The 16,290-nt window shown below is 48.5% G+C and overlaps 1 protein-coding gene across 1 annotated transcript in view; it reads right to left on the reverse strand.

The window, feature by feature from the left end:
• EXT1 (exostosin glycosyltransferase 1) overlaps positions 1-14,546 on the reverse strand; it is a 103,283-nt gene extending 88,737 nt beyond the window's left edge. Inside the window, exon 1 of the mRNA XM_053466250.1 lies at positions 12,842-14,546. Within this exon, the coding sequence (XP_053322225.1) occupies positions 12,842-13,797 (956 nt within the window). The 5' untranslated portion in view covers positions 13,798-14,546. The remainder of the gene's footprint in view (positions 1-12,841) is intronic.
• Between the last annotated feature and the right edge of the window lie 1,744 nt (positions 14,547-16,290).

Consider the following 16,290-nt stretch of genomic DNA (forward strand, 5'->3'; position numbering starts at 1 on the left):
AAAGCTATGGGGTTTTAATCCGGCTTGTCACCCACATGGAAAGGTGGTCTAAGAGGGTCCCCATAAACCTAACGACCAGTGACACTAAATCTTAACTTACCCATCAGCACTTCCGCCGGCTTTTCATTCACAAAGAAACAGCTGTGGATTTAAATCATGGTCACTGGCCAGAAAATACACCGATCAAAACAAAGCTAAACAAATCCCCCTCTCTCTCAAAACACTTAACGGAACAATAAAAAAGGAAACAAAAAGAATCCATATATATATTTCAGCTATGTTCAAGAATAAGCTTTCAGAGAAGTCTATTTGTAATGTGTTAGCCAATAGAGGTCACAAAAAGCCACAATTAAATCTGCTTTAAATGTTACGCTGTTATTCACAGCCCAGGGAACCCGATCCTCAGTGAATTGCCAGTCACGAGCTTCAGCGTGCCCCAGCTTCTAGGTAGTCTTGTTTGCCAGCCCGTGATACAGACAACCTAAGACATGGGTCATAGGTACACGTTCTAGGCTTTCATCCGAGGGAACAAAGGCTAATATCTTCAAGCATGAGATAATCCCACCGGAGTCCCATGACATGTCCAAAAGGCTGCTGAATCAGCAAACAGACCGGCCGAGGATCTATCTAAACAATTATATATAGAGGACGTCGCCCGCCGCCGGCCGATAACGCGGGCGAAACCACTGCCGAAAAATACAAGGACTGAAGACAACCAAAAAATAAACGACCCCTATCTATGATGGGCTATGAAATACAGATAATATACCCTGCTTTATACAAGGATATCTGCTTCAATGAGTATCACATAAAGCCTTTCCTTGGAACTGGTGCCTGGCTAATATCGATGGGACTTGGGGGTCAGTAAGCCGGCGGTGGGTATGTTCTGGTAAGTAAGCGATAAGCAGGGGTGTCTGATGGGACCCACAAAGCCATGTGTTCTGGTTGCCAAGAGCCCCGGAACATGCTGGCTTCTCCAGAACATCAACAGCCAAGTTAATAGGGCATCTGTCAGTGCAGAGTTTGGTTATCCAACTTTAAAGGAGGCGGGAAAGATTAACATCCGGATTTTAGCGGAACGTCAGCACAGAGCGGGACCGACGCGTTCTCTTTAGATACTATGACAGAGAAATGTTTGCGATGGGCACGGAGGAGAGCTCCGAAACAAAAGGAGCTGCCGACTCAATTCTCCCCGAGCTTACCCACCGGCCGGCTATAATGGACAGACGCAGGGATCGTCGGGAGGGAGATGGGGATTGGTCCAGCTCTGAGTATAAAAGGGGCCTGACGAGAGGATGTAACAGAACCTGGCCAGACGCCAACTGGAAGGAAAGCGGCCAGGCGTGAGTAAACTGTGTCTTCCATTAAACAAAAGAGCAAAAACAACTGGGTAGAGAGATGCTACTCTACTGCACGCCATGTGAGACCGAGCGAGGGCCCCGCAAAACAGAGACCGAGCGAGGGCATGAAAGGTACACGACCGCGCCGGCCCAATAAGTGGTACCAACAACCTCTACTGATCTATAATGATCGCCAACGAGAGAGCAATATACACACACTAAATATATTATATACATATATATATATATACACATATATATATATATATATATATATATATATATATATATACACACATACACACACACACAGTTTACACATCTGAGTCAGTCAATTACAAAGTACATTTTTTCCCACATCTTCTCCCCAGCTGAGGCCTTAAAGCTATTTTATTAAAATACTTCTCATCATAAAAAATCTGGCCTCAAACTACCTCCGGAGAAATGAAATGTCATGTCTCTACTTCATTCATTTATTGAAGGGTGATTTGCTTTTGTTTTTTTAAACAGTTCATTTCTTCTTCAAAAAAAAAAAAAAGTGTCAAAGTGTGGGGCAGCATATTCCAAAAAGTAATATTCCCCCCAAAAAAGGAAGTTTACCCTAAACCAAATCGATTACAAATTAAATCGGGTGGGATTTCAGGGCAGCGGAATTTCATGATCACGTCCGTGCGGGGGGCAGAGGCAGACTAGATGGCCTGAACTGAGCATGTCAGATCTGTTACCGACACGGCCTCAAAACGTCCTGGCGCTCACTCAACGTGTCAGAGGGCTACACGGACTACAGAATAATCCGGAGGAAAAGACGCCAATTCAGATTATAGTCTTCATCCGCCCTCGGGGCCTCAGAGGTCTCTTCTTCAGATGGTCCAGAAAGCTTATGTAACTTTACATCTTTTTCTAGGTTGACCCAATAAATAAAAAAGGCATCATCTTCAACGTAAGGCTCCGTTTTCCAGCTACACCTGTTCGCCGTCGCACACTGACCCATCACAGAGCGTCCGGCGTATACACAGCGAAGACATTAGAACGTATACACTACAGGTCGGCCAACAGGCGTATTTCCAGACTATATCTACACAGCCCCCGCGTGACGGCAGCAAATGAACTGCGGACCGCCGTACAAAGTGCAGACCCGGAACTATCGCTGCACATCGATCAAACCTAATTATCATAAAAGAAGTAAACAAACGGAACATAAAACGAGGCATGATCCCAAAACCGGACGAGAACCCGACGAAAACCCCCAAAATAAAACCAAACGGCTTGCACTGGGAATCACTGGATTTACACAACTCCCCCCCGGGACGGAGAGCGGAGGAGCACCGGCCTGTCCCCCACGTACAGAGCAACGACCAGCAGCCATTAACCATACAAAAGGCATGCGACCTTGGCTGCGAGCGCGTCTCACGCTAAGCCGCAGGAAAGGTCACCACCTCACCCGGTCGGCTGATTCAAGTCTGGATTCTGCAGAGGAAATCTCACATTTCCATCCACTCCACGGCATCACAAAGCACTTTGTAGCTTCACCCAAGAACACGTAGGTCTAGCGGGCGTCCTGCCTCCTGTGATCTTTATCCCCCGGTAACAGACACGGCCAGATCGCCTACGGAGCCACCAAAGCTCATTCTCTTTATTGGACCAACATAGAAAAGGATGTAAAGTCATACGAGCTCCTGAAGAAGAGACCTCCGGGGTCCTGGACGTCTACGTAACGTTACATCCGTTTCTACACTGGGCCAGTACAAGGAACGGACTTCAGCCAAAGATTCCGTTATGTCCAAATTAATGAGATCGGACAGAACCCTGCTGCAGTTAAAAGGCAAGTCAACTGGTTCATTGGAAAGGGGAGGAATAATCCAGAGTATGCTTTTATTAACATGTTTATTAGGATCTATCCAGCAGCTCTCTACATACGGTAGGGAATATGTAACCTGGCAGATGCTTGATCTTCATACTGAGGGGGGACTCAATGTAACGAGCGCTTAACAAACATTAAAGTCCCGACTTTGCCCTTAAGACGATGAAGAGCGAAGCCACAGATCTCCGGACCACAGAGGTAAAAGTCAAATCGCTCTGAGTAACGATCACTCGGACGACTTCAACAGACAGGTTTTTATATTCTATTCTAGAACAGAGATTTCCCGGCAGAGAATGACGTTCACGCGTAAAGCAATTCGACAAACAATGAGGTCGGAACACCGACACCTTCCCAGATACACAGGACCATCCATCCCGGGACAACAAGCCGTCGGACTGCCGATCAGAATGGGTCAGATAATGAAGATCTCTGGATCCGAAGGGCTCAAAGCCACCGAGCACAATCCCACACCGTACAGATTCCTCAAACGGGTAAACGCAACGTGCCGCGTCCTCTCACCGAGGATGGACCTGCCAAAGCATGTCCTCAGGAAGCTCCTCTGATCCTAGACGTGTCCTCCATGGCAGGAGTAACGCGTTAGAGGACAAAGTGCCTGCAGATAATGATTTATTTTTCCTGGTCCTCTGTCTTCTACCTCCAGCTGCTGTTTCTGGGTTTATAGAATAGCCGAGAAGGTTAACAAAAGGTCAAGGGGTTAATTTACTGAATGTATCAAAACACTTCCGGCCCATAAACCACTGGCCGCGCATTCCTTCATGTGAATGATTGAGCCAACGTGTGTGCTGAACGCAAACATGTCCCAACCTACGCTATTTGATCGTGGAAACATGTCCGTTGGGCAGGCTTTGTTAACACGTCTGGACGCGCAGGAGCGACGATAGCAGCAGCTCCCTCCGAGAGAAGAAACCTCAACCGGACTTCAGAAGCCACGAGCCGGTTATTGGCCTGGATCCTGCCAAGAGGGCACACAGTCTACAGTCTGCCACGGCGGCACTCAAAGGGTTAAGTAAGGTGTTTTTTTGGGGGGGGGTTCTCTTTCTTTCCACCTGCACTTTCCAAGCATTCTTCTTTCTTGCAGCTGCTCATCGTTGAAGCTTCCCAGCTACACACGAGTTGGTATTTCTAGAATGTGGAATCCCGCGCAAGGAACACAATCTCACGTGAAAAAGCCCCGGCGGACGTGCCGAGACGAGCAGCGAACCAAGGAATCCGGGCGAAAAAACGAGATTATAGCCATTAGTGAGGCCAAAATCCAAATGCGCCTAATAACTCCTCGAGCCCCGGCAAGCCACGCAGAACACCGCCAAGGCCAAAACTCTGGCGACACTCCTGAATACACGTTCTGTCAATCAAAACATCAAGGGATAACGTTCTCTTAACTATAACCCCCTCGAGTATTATTACCTTTTATTTTGGGGTGGTCACCAGATATACATGACAAGTATACATTGCACCTGGAAATTTACGAAAATAAACTGTTAAAGAAAAATTTGCTAAATTTCCACTTTTTGGAGCGCCGTAGCTGCTGCCCGTGCAAACATCGCTAGTCCTGGTTCAAAAATAAATAACCCGCAGGAACATGCGAAGGAGAGAAGGAGCAGACGTGTGAAGGAGAGAAGGAGCAGACGTGGTTTGGGATTTATCTCCTAATTCACACAAATTCCAGGAATTTAAGGAATGATTCTTTATCTGGGAAAGCGGCTGAAAGACATGCCAGCAGGGGCTGCCTCTAAAACACCCCCATGGGAAATTATTCCAAGCCGGCCCATTATTAAATTAGCGACCCTTCATCGCGTGCACGGCCCCAGGCTGCTAGAAGGGTAGCACCCATACAGAGTAGCGCAGTACAATGGGACTATAAATACCCCGCCTGTAATCTATTCTGCACAATCCCCCCATGTGCATTTGCCCCCCAGCTACTCCACTCACAGGAGACGTGCCCAGGCGATATACCTGCTGCCTGTGCGCTCCCATGCTGGCTCAGCGAGTGCGCATGCTCAGAAAGCACCCCCATTCAACATTAAACGCCCAACTTACAGCCCAGTCTTGGTCCGAGATCTTTCGCCTCAGCTGCAACGTTCCAGATCACGGCTGCTCTGGAAAGGGGCAGCGAGCGTGGGAATTCCGGCCGGCTGCGGAGCTACCGGGGGTTTTAGGAAAGAAGTTCCGTCCATAGAATCATTTGACTGCCTAGTAAAGGGTTAAAAGAAATGCACTCAAAACTGATAATGGGAATATATGTTACCACCAGGACATGTATGTGATGGATGGAGCGGGGTCAAGAAGAAAGGAAGGTCAAGTGGGAAGGAGGAGGTGGATGCATCTCGGCAGAGAGGACTCCACATTCCTGAATAATGGGGAGAAAGAGCACAAAAATACATGTTTATGGCAAGATTGTAAAAGTTAGGCGCACAATGAAATAATGTGCACGGTAATACCGGGATAACGGGAGCGCGTACACCGTAAAACAGTTCAAGCTACAATTGATGTCAGAAAAAGTGGTAGATAAGTGGAACAGCTTCCCAGCAGAAGTGGTAGAGGCTGAAACAGCAAGGGAATGTAAACATGCATGGGGTACGCACAGAGATATACAACCCATTTCCTCTCATCATTTTTTACTATGGGTGATGAGAAGTTTTATGTTGTGGCAGCAGTCCCATCAATGTCCCGCCATCAGCAGGAGGAAGCGCTCCGGGGTGGCTGACAGTGTGCTCTGCGCTGCACCCCCCAACGTTTCTGTACGAGGTGCATGTCAGCTCTATCATATAATATATCATTCTGTATCAGGGGGCCGTGGCAGTGCGAGTTCAGAGACAGAGCGGCTTAACAAGCATCTCGGCAACATCCACAAAAGGCTCTTTCACAGTTGTTGACGGATGCCGGATGTTCAGGCTCTGGGTTTATCCAAATAATCGGGATTCTCTCCCCCCCCCGCCGGTCTCATCGGAAAACGGGCCAAGACACAGAGCGCCCCCCTCTAAACCCTACAACCAGCAGAGGCTTCCTTCCCGGGATATCCAGTAACTCTGTAACACGACCAACTGCTCACATGTATCAGAGGATATTAAATAACACGTTACCGTGACGACACAGAGACAGCCTTACTTTACGGCGCGTGCTGTGAAGCTACATAGAAACCGGGAGAAGCCAGAGAAATGAACCACGGAAGACAAGGCTCACGTGATGCCTCGCTGAGCCTTTGGAGAAGAGTATTACTTAACCCGGCATGGGAGAGGTTAATGTTTGTTCAATGATAAATATGGTAAAAGACTTTTCTCCCATATAAACTGCCACCGCTCCCATATAAACTGCCACCGCTCCCATGCGCTTGTGAGATGCATCGAAGATCTCGAGGACTTACTCGAGTAAACGCAGGCGTTATAGCGTTATTATGCTACAGAGGGGCAAAAAGAGGCCGAGCGCCATAAAGCAGCGTGACCGCTCTAATGCCGCCTTTTTACGAGGACAAGCACATTTTACACGCCATCTGCTAGAACACGCAACAGAGGCTTCGTAAACATGGCTTGTTACAATGGCTCTTAATGACAAGCCTATGACAGAACACAACACGCGCAATACTGCTACACGCTCTGTGGTTTATTCACTAAGTCGCGTGTTAAGGGGTTTTCACCGTAGCAAAAATAATACACAGGCAAAGCTACCAGAAGAGATCGGCGAGTTTCAATCCGCACGGCGCACGAGTGAGGGGGTCACGCGGGCGGGGGGGGCGGGTAATCAAGCGATGACGACGACGCATTTCACGCTCTGTACATAGCAAGGAATCAGCGCTCTCATTCATACATTTCCGTTCATTCCTCCATTTACTATTAAGGTAGCTTGTGGCGGCATCTGTCAGGGGCGATCGGTATCCTGCTATTGCTGTATAGAGGTCACATAAGGCTTATTTCCAACCGTTCTGTTTACACATTGTACAGCACAGCGGAATATGATGGTGCTATATAAAACATTATTGTTAATACATTTCCAGAACATGCAGGGATCCACTACTCAGTCAGTACAAGATTTTTTTTACAGAACGCCTTTTCTCCCCAAATCGATACCAGAAATGGACTTTATCCTTATTAACCACTCTCGCCATCAACACAGATACTATTTGTTTGTAATTCATCCAGCGCTGAACAGGTTAAAGCTCATTTAACTGTTCCCGTACAAAACAGTGTTGTGGCGAACGCATAAACTACGAAGTCGCAGGCGGTTTGGTGGGAGATGCGCTCGCGGCGTGTATACGTATAAGCGCACATACTTTCCTGGCGTTTTTCCTCCCCACCCTGGCCTGGTTATATAGTCCCGTACGCAGCGGGTCGCCTTAAGCCGACGGCAGCTGGATTTATCAGCTCTGCGGGACGGACTTCGCTTCGGCCCCCCGCATATCACCTCCCCCCGGAAGACTAGAAACCCTTCAATAAAACTCCGGTGAGGGGTTGCCATGACGATGGCTGGAGTTTAGCGGCCCCTGATCCATATCCAGACATGTAAATCGGTACAAAATATTTGGAGGAGGAGGAGAGACATTTCATCAATCGCAGCTCTCTAAACATTCATCAATGAACAGCGAAGCAAGATGGAGGCAGCGGCCCAAACAGCACCCGGCGGCAGCAGCGTTTACCCGAGAGCAGAACCGCCCCTTACGCTATTACCACTGCGGAGCGATATACATTATACATACATTATATATACATTTATATCAACCATAGCACTCTCTCATCAGTGTTTCAGGGATATTTCATAGAAAGTGATGGCAGATAAGAACCATTCGGCCCGTCCAGTCTGCCCAACCTCTGAGCACTGTAATTAGTTCCCGGCCTTATCTTATATCTGGCTTAGCCTTATGCCTATCCCATGTTTGTTTGACAAATTTGTTTTGAATCTAGGAGCCAGCTAAAAAAGTTAGGAGCCAGGATTTTTTTTAAACTAACAGTTTTATTTTCAACGACAAAAATTAATGATGTCCCAAGGGAATTCCCCCGCTCTCCCTTAAATATGGGTTGACTTTCCTCGAAACCCTATTTTTTTTCTTTTAAATACTGACATTTTGGCTTTTCTTTTTTTCCTGCTTTCCTCAGATGTGACGATCCTCTCCCCGTCACGAGGAACTCTTCTGTGAGCCCCGCCCCCTTGAGCATCACATCTTGAAAGGGGCGGGACAAAGAGCCTCACTGAGGTACTGCCACTCAGCAGCAGGGTGTGTGCAAGCTGGACGCCTAAAAAAATTAGTAGGCCTTCTCTGAGCTTTCTCCAACATATCAATATCCTTCCGGAGATCCGCTCTCCGGCGCTGCACACAGTTTCATTTGCAATGAAGGGACTATTTTACCTCCCTCAGCCTCGTCACTCATTGCTAAATCTGCGAGCAGAGCCGCCACATTGCGCCAAAAGTGAAGAATATTAATAATGCAAATCTATGGAGAGAAAATAACATTAAAGGCAGTTTGTAACGTATATACAGCGTATACATCGTTATATATACACTTAATAACTATACCGACCCGGGAAACGCAGCACAGCGGCAGATCTAATAATAATAATGAATAATAATAATAATGGAGCTGAGCCTGACAAACACTTTACGTGTAACAGGAGGCCCTCCGGAATTCCGAATCAGTGGCTTTTAGGATAAGGAGCTTCAGCTACTGATCGCGGGATCTTAACGCAAACAAACGGCTGACGCCTCAGTAATAACCCTCAGAGACCACGCGCTCAGCAAGAAACCCCGAATTATAGCAAAACAAACCATTTCGAAGGGGTAGTCTGTAACCCCAGGGGTATTTATTGCCGCCAACACCTTAAAACCGTTTACTTTCCTATCGCTGCGTCTTACCAGACATTGTGGATTGGTAGCGGTCAGGAATGAGCGGCGGGTATTCTAGATCCGGACCCAAGGGGGGGGGGGTTCATTACTCATTCAGACCTCACAGGAAAAGAACCAGCTTAGCCTCCAAATGTGAATGAATGACAAAACTAACTGTACAACGTTTGTTACACCGAGCACTTCGAGCAGCGGGGGTCCGAAACACAAAACGCGACAGACTGCACACCGGCGCTCTAATACACCGAGCCACAATCAACACAGCGAGCTCTAGGAGCAAGTGACCGAGGCACAAGAAGGGTTATTCTTAAAACTATCAAAACCATCAAAGAGCTAAACAGTAAAAGCCGCTCAAACGCTGCGCATCATTAATGGTTCAAGTGCACTGGAAGCGTCTCAACAAACACACAGAATCCGACTGCCGGTAAAACCCGTTCACCTGTCTAGTCCGCCTTAACCAGTCCTCAGTCTCGTCTTACAGTCAGGATATTTACATTCCCTCACTTTATCAGCCTCTACCACTTCTGCTGGGAGACTCTTCCCTTTATCTACCACTCTCTCCATAAAGTAAAAACTAAATCTCATCCTCTGTCCCTCTAGTTTTGGACGGTGGCCTCTTGTTCTAACATTTCTTCTCTGAAAATCAGCTTCCCTCCTGCACTGTTAGTACATTTACATTATTATTTCATGCGTTCTCATGATCAGGTATTTTAAATAGGAAAAAAAAGGGAGAAATTGGGACTCGGCAGGGACATTCCGGTGGTTGCTATGGCAATTGTTCCATGTTGATAAGTAACCTCCCCGCATGTCCCAAGAGACTAAATAAGCTCCATAAAGTAAAGGTGCGGAGGACATAAAGAGGCCGCTCTGATAACACATCAGAAAATACCCCAGTCATAAATATTATAACCTCACATTATTTACTTGAGCAAAACTTTGCCTCATTCATTATTTTTTTTTGGGGGGGGCACTTGTCATGTGACAGGAAAAAGGAAGCACTGATAGGCTGTTGCCATAGAAACAGTACATGATTAAACTCATACAAGAGAATAGAATGCCTAATCTGCCCAGGGCTTAACCTGCTAGAGGGGGCAATTAATGTTTGTTAAGGTGTAACAGCATCTTAAACAGCAGAGCATTCTTGATTGTGAAGTCCCACAAGTTGAGAGACCCGAGGAATTCCTCAGTAGAGAGACCTCCAGACCCGAGGTCCCTGCAGTCAGCCTCACGTTTGGTACCGATAGGCAATTCTACCCATATAGACGATGTCGAGGTTTCCCCGAATGCTAGAAGCCGCATACAGGACACTTCACTTCACTTCAGAACGGATAATCACACAGAGAGAAGAATACATGTTTACAAGGAATTATTCCTCGACTTCGGCCATTTTACTTAAAGGCAGAGCGCGGATTAAAGCGACATGGAAAAGTCAGAGGGACAGAAAGTTTTTAGCGCTCGCCTCCGCGGGGATACAGGAACTGATCCGCCAACTTCCTGCGTCTCCCTATGGGAACTGCCAAGCAGTGCCAGAGCTGCGCGTCACAGAACCCATTCCCCCGTCAGAGATGGGGGAGCCGGCCCCGGGGAGCCTCCGCGATACGTTACGGCAACACTGCTTTTAATTACGATTACAACGTGCAGGTACGGCACTTTTCCGGCAACGAAGGAAGGGGGTGCGAAATTAACCACTTGAGTGCCAGCTCCTTTTGCAAGAGCTAAGACTGCAAAAACAGGCAGGTGAAAGCCTGACGAATCATAGATTGCAAGCTTTTCAGGACAGCACAGATAGTATAGAAGCCAACGCTGTATTATCCCATTGTACAACGCTGTTGAATATGACGGTGCTATATATGTATAGAAAACAACAATAACCCAGGCACCTCATTAGAGCGACTCCAAGAATGACTTTGCACTGATTTATGAATACCGCAACAAGCACACAATCACGGAAACAAAGTGTCACAACAGTCCCTGCGACACATCTGCCAAACGTACAGCGCAAATTAACCCTTTCAGCCACACAGAACCAATCAGCATCGTCTCTTTACAAACCAGCAAATATTATATATAAAAAAAAAAAACAAACAGGTTAAAATATTAAAAAGACATTCGCAAATATTTTTATACTGCGGGAACAAAACAAAACAAAAAAAGTTGTTTTAAAGCGGCCTTTTTCCTTATTGTTTGAGAAAGCGGCGCATCTATTTGCAATAAACACTGGAGTTATCGGTCCGGCTAATGTCCGCGATCAATAAGATGCAGATAGCAGCTCCGGGACGGAGCCGTAAGTCAGTATCCTCAGCGCCCGGCGTACAGATCATCGCAGCACGCGCCAGGCGTTACGGCCAGGGTCCGGGACGCAGAGTTGGGGGGGTTATTAAAGCCGAACTCTGGGTGGTAGATACGTGGAATAATACCCAAAAAGGTCAAAAGGGATATATAAAAAGGGAAAAATAAAAAGGGATTTTTAGGTTTCAATCCCATGTAGTCGCTGGGCATTGTAAAAGGCCATCCATGGGAAGGGAAGAGCTGGCCCTGCATAATGTATAAACCAATCAGCCCAGGTCTCAGGACCATCCAAGATCTTTCTGCAGGAGAAGCTCGCTGGGAAGGGTCCTTCATAGCGTTAGGGTGAAGTTGGGGAGATTAAGAACAATTCCTCTGCCAGCTGTTTAGTGAATAAACCTCCTCCCCCATCATGTACTCAAACTGATTTTACTTTTCAGCGTTAACACTTTCAGGACCAGAGTGGGAACGGGGGGGGGTCTTAGGTTTAACTGAGTGCAGAACACAAAAGGACGCTTTATAATATCATTATTATTAAAAATATAATAGACGCCGTCACTGAAAGCAGCAGATGTTTAGCCGACCTTTCAGCCGAACGCAGGATGATAAGCAGGTGACTTTCGAGACTGGAGGTACGTGTGTTTCCTCCACGGGGAACGCATTAACCCTTAACGCACGGGCCCATTTAAAGCCAGTGGGCTTCAGCAACCTGGAATATTTGCACGGTGCGGTACACAACCTCCGGCATGCTAACATGGACTTCAACTCCTATCACTTTCTGGGAACGTGATAACCAGGGGTCATCTGCGTCTCCAGGGAACCAAAATATTTACCGCTTAATAGATTAAGAACCAATTAACGCATCTCGTTGTAATAAATTTTTTTAAAAGTCACATTTTAATGGTATTAGAATAACCGTTTGTGTTGTGTATTTCCTCCCCTACAGACATCCTAAACAGATTCACGTTTTCACCATACTTGGCAGCCTCTCCAAAAAAACACAGGTGTTGGCGGGGTCCCCAGCCAGCTTGGGTGGACAACAGCATGGGGGGCATTCCCCTGATCTCCCTGTTTGTGAACGAAGTAACCCCACTGTTGTTACAGATGAGACAGCCAAGCGCGGCAACCGGACCTAAAGCCATTAAGCTTCATCCCCAACTAGCCAGCGTGCGCACGTATGTCGTTTTATACTACGGTTACCGGCACGCAGCCACCACGAGCTGACGGACAGACTAAGAGCGGGGCAGAGGTCAAGATAAGCCCCCTGGTCAGAAGGAACAGCACTTTGAGAACCCCTATCAATACACACTTCAAACAGGAGGCAAAAGAAACCCAGCCGCCCGGTGGTGTCAAATAACAAGATCAATGGAAGTGCTTCCAGAAGCTCCAATCAATGCGGGTCGTCGGTGAAGACCAAGAAGCGCGGCCTCCATACTATACCTGATGGCACCTGTAACAAGGAAGGAAACAGTAACAAACACAGTAACCGGGCCGCGGAGCACTTACTTCTCATACTCGGCGTTATCCTTGTCACAGCGAGAGTCCTTGTGCTTCTGCCAGTCTTTGCCGTGCTTGCAGGTGGTCAAGAGGACAACATCCTCGCCATTATGAACGTGATATAAGGCATTCCTCGTGTCTGACCCTATTCCGGTCAAGTACCTTTTCCCCTTGAACACCAGCATGTACTTCCTAATGGGAGGGATCGTGTTAAATCGGAGGAACCCCTTCTCGCCACCTGTCCTGGGGTGATCTTTAGAAAAGAGCGGAATAGAAACATCAAAATGAGGGCGGAAATTTTCTGTGCTGATGCTGGCCTTGGCGAGCATGGCCTGGCCGATATCGAAGCCGACGTCTTCGGTGTAATCCGGCCACGTCCCGGAGTATAAATTAAAAATTAAATGATTTCTACCATTGTTCCACAGGTGCAAATTCTGGACTTTTGACTTGAGGTTGTGCACATATTGGGGGGACAACTGGTCTCTGTCTAGAGTGTCCAGGCTCAGGACAAAGAGGCAAGCCTGGCTGGGGTCCGACGTATAAAAGCGGGAGCCCTCGATGGCCGATAGGATGTTTTGGTAACTTTCGGAGATCTTGTCGCCCTTCTGCTGGGGGTAGGTGTACACCTTGAAGCCGTTCTTCTTGCACAAGCTGTAGTCGAAGCAGGACTCCATGCGGCACTTCTTGCCCTTGTACACGCTGGAGTTGGCATCTCGCTTGTGCCTGGGGGGCACCTGGCTGCGGTAATCCTCGCTCTCCCCCTGATCCCACTGGGTGAAGTGGTGCAGGGGGTCGGGGAAATGAGGCCACGGGTGATCGGGAACCCTTTGCAAGCCATTCCCGAAGCGATCCTCCCCCCTGCTCTGGATCCTCGAAGCCCTAAACTGCAAGCCCCCTATATAGAAGAGAAGGACGAGACAGGAGCCGGCGGAGAGCAGGGTGAAGTAGCGTTTTTTGGCCTGCATGTGTCCGATCTGGGTCACGATGCTCGCACAGAAACACAAAAAGCCCCAAACTTTCCCGGTCCACGCTCTCAGCTCCACTCCGCCATCTTCCTGCGTGGAAAGATCTCAAAGTCTCTTCTCCCACCTTGTGCTGATTCCGTTCCCCAAGCCTCGGGCTGATCCAGCGCATGGAGGCGATTGATTTAACTTTCTCCCCTTCTGTCTTTCATCTCGAGTCTGGAAGGGGGCAGGAGGGGTAATTGGGGGGCCGGGGGGGTAGGTAATTTAAAGGGATGCCCGGGGTAGGGGCAGATGAGGCTGTGCAACGTCCGTATCCAGGAACCAGATAAACTCCAGCTTGGAGCGTTAGGAACCCTCCCCGGTAACGGGTAAACAGTACGCTTCCATCAACTTTACCGGGAGCATCCGGGGAATGGAGTTCCGTGCAGCCCGGGGGTTACTGGCGGCAGCGCGAGCCAAGCCCGGTTCACAAACACCTTACACGCCTGCGATGGAGCCCGGTAGCCTGACAAATCCCTGCATGGCTCTGCATTCCCGGCTCTGGCTCCTTCCCACACTCAGCTGCCGACGAGCTCGCGGGATAAAGGAGCCGGGTTCCGACGTCCGAATGCTGGCGGCAGCGGCGTTCGATCCGCAGAAGGTCGGAGACAGCAGAGTTCGGCTGCAGAAGGCGCCCCCCGGTTCCGATCGCTACACTCTAACACATTCCATTCCCCGCACGGCAGCCTGTGACCTCATCTATCCACGCACCCTGCTCTCCTATTGGGTGTGCGTCACATCCGGGGTGGGAGGTGCTTCCGCTGCACCCATCCAGAATCCGGCCCCCTTCTCGGCCGGAGGGCAGGGGAGTCCCTGATGCTGGAGTTGCCCTGGATGCTCCCTCTCCTCCGGGGCAGAAGGGCTCTCCCGCGGGGCATATAGGCAGGAGCTCCCGCAGACCCTAGTAGTTCTCCGGGGGCAGACAGCATGGAGGGCGCCGCAGACTCAGTAACACGCTCGCTCATATGTATCATACGTCCCATTGTCTGGCCATTGTGGCAGGGGGTTCCTTCCTGTGCACCTGAAGCGCCCATCGTGCTGGTTTAGAGTCATGGGAGTTATAAAGCAGCAACATGCGGAGGTTCTCGGTTTAGTACAGCTATGGGGTCGCTTCCAGAGCCTTCCTTGTTGCAGCAAAGTGTCCTCCGTTATTAAAGGGACCCTCCAGCCATCACTGGACGGCATCTCATAGCTGGGAGACCTCTTTAAATTCCTGTGCGTTCGCTTGCGAGCACCTGGGGTGGGGATACTGCAGAATACCCCATATATGCGCGTTTCCCAACTACTGTCACGCACGAAATGTATTTGCCCCAACACGGTGGCTCCAGCTCCAAGAATCCTTAGAGCGCAGAGGGAATGGGAAGCTGCAGCTTTACAGCCACAGCTTCTCCTTTAGATAGGTCTTTTTTTTTTAACTTTGAGCAATGGATGTCAAAGTACTTTCATAGGCATTGTTTATATCGGCTCCCTGGCACTGAGTGTCCCTGTAAGGTGAGTATTTTTAGGTATTCGAGTAAGCATTCTTGGTCGGTAGCAGTGACTCTAGCAGGGCATGTTGGACTTTAGCATCGCAGGCCGTTGGCAGGAAGGGCCGGGTCGGGCTGCGCTGACATTAAATCCATTGATTGAAGATATTGCAGAAATGTTTGTGTAATCACAGGTCACAGCGTGACATCACTTGTCCCTTTACACAAGACTGTGTTATTGGCACATGCAGTGGCCTCTCCCTGAACAATGCATAATATATACATACACACACACACATATATATCGCCACAATAATAATGCATGCAAAAGTTTGGTCTCACTGCAAAAAATGTGAATTTTTGTACATCCACAATTTAGCAAATAAAGTCCTAAATCTCAGCAGTTCTCATTGCTGCCTTTCATGTCCGTTATATATCGAGGGCATCCCTGTCCGGCCCGCGTTAAGTTAAAAGCACGCAGAGTCGCTGTCAGGATGCAATATTGGAAGTCGGCAAGGATGCCGGAGAGCCTCGCGGTGACTGCAGTTTTACGGTGAAACCTGCCGCTTAGACAGACAGTCACGTTGCCTTTTTTCCGCTAGCCCAGTGGGAGTGAAGGGGGGAGCAAAGGGAAGGACGCTGGGACTTGTTATTTTTAAAAATAAAATGTAAAGGCGAACAATAGGTTAACTGTAGCGGAATATGACGTCGCTCTATAAATCAATAATAAGGGATCTGCTCCTTTAAGGCCCATTCCCCTCTTTCTAGTAATGTCTAATAGCAGCCGTAATTCTCGTTCTGTTGCGTTGGGAGTGAGAATGGTGCGAGGCTTCAGGGGACAAAGACTGATCATGCGGGTCAGCGACTAATACTCCGCGTCTGCGACTGCTCGCTCACCTGCTGCTCTCTACAGTCATCACTGCCTTGGGCACAGACTGGATCCTAAGGTCCTGCAGGGGATGAAGAGATGACGGCGCCTCCTGCTGGT

The sequence above is a fragment of the Spea bombifrons genome, chromosome 5 (assembly GCF_027358695.1).
Source record: "Spea bombifrons isolate aSpeBom1 chromosome 5, aSpeBom1.2.pri, whole genome shotgun sequence".
Taxonomy (NCBI): Eukaryota; Metazoa; Chordata; class Amphibia; order Anura; family Pelobatidae; genus Spea; species Spea bombifrons.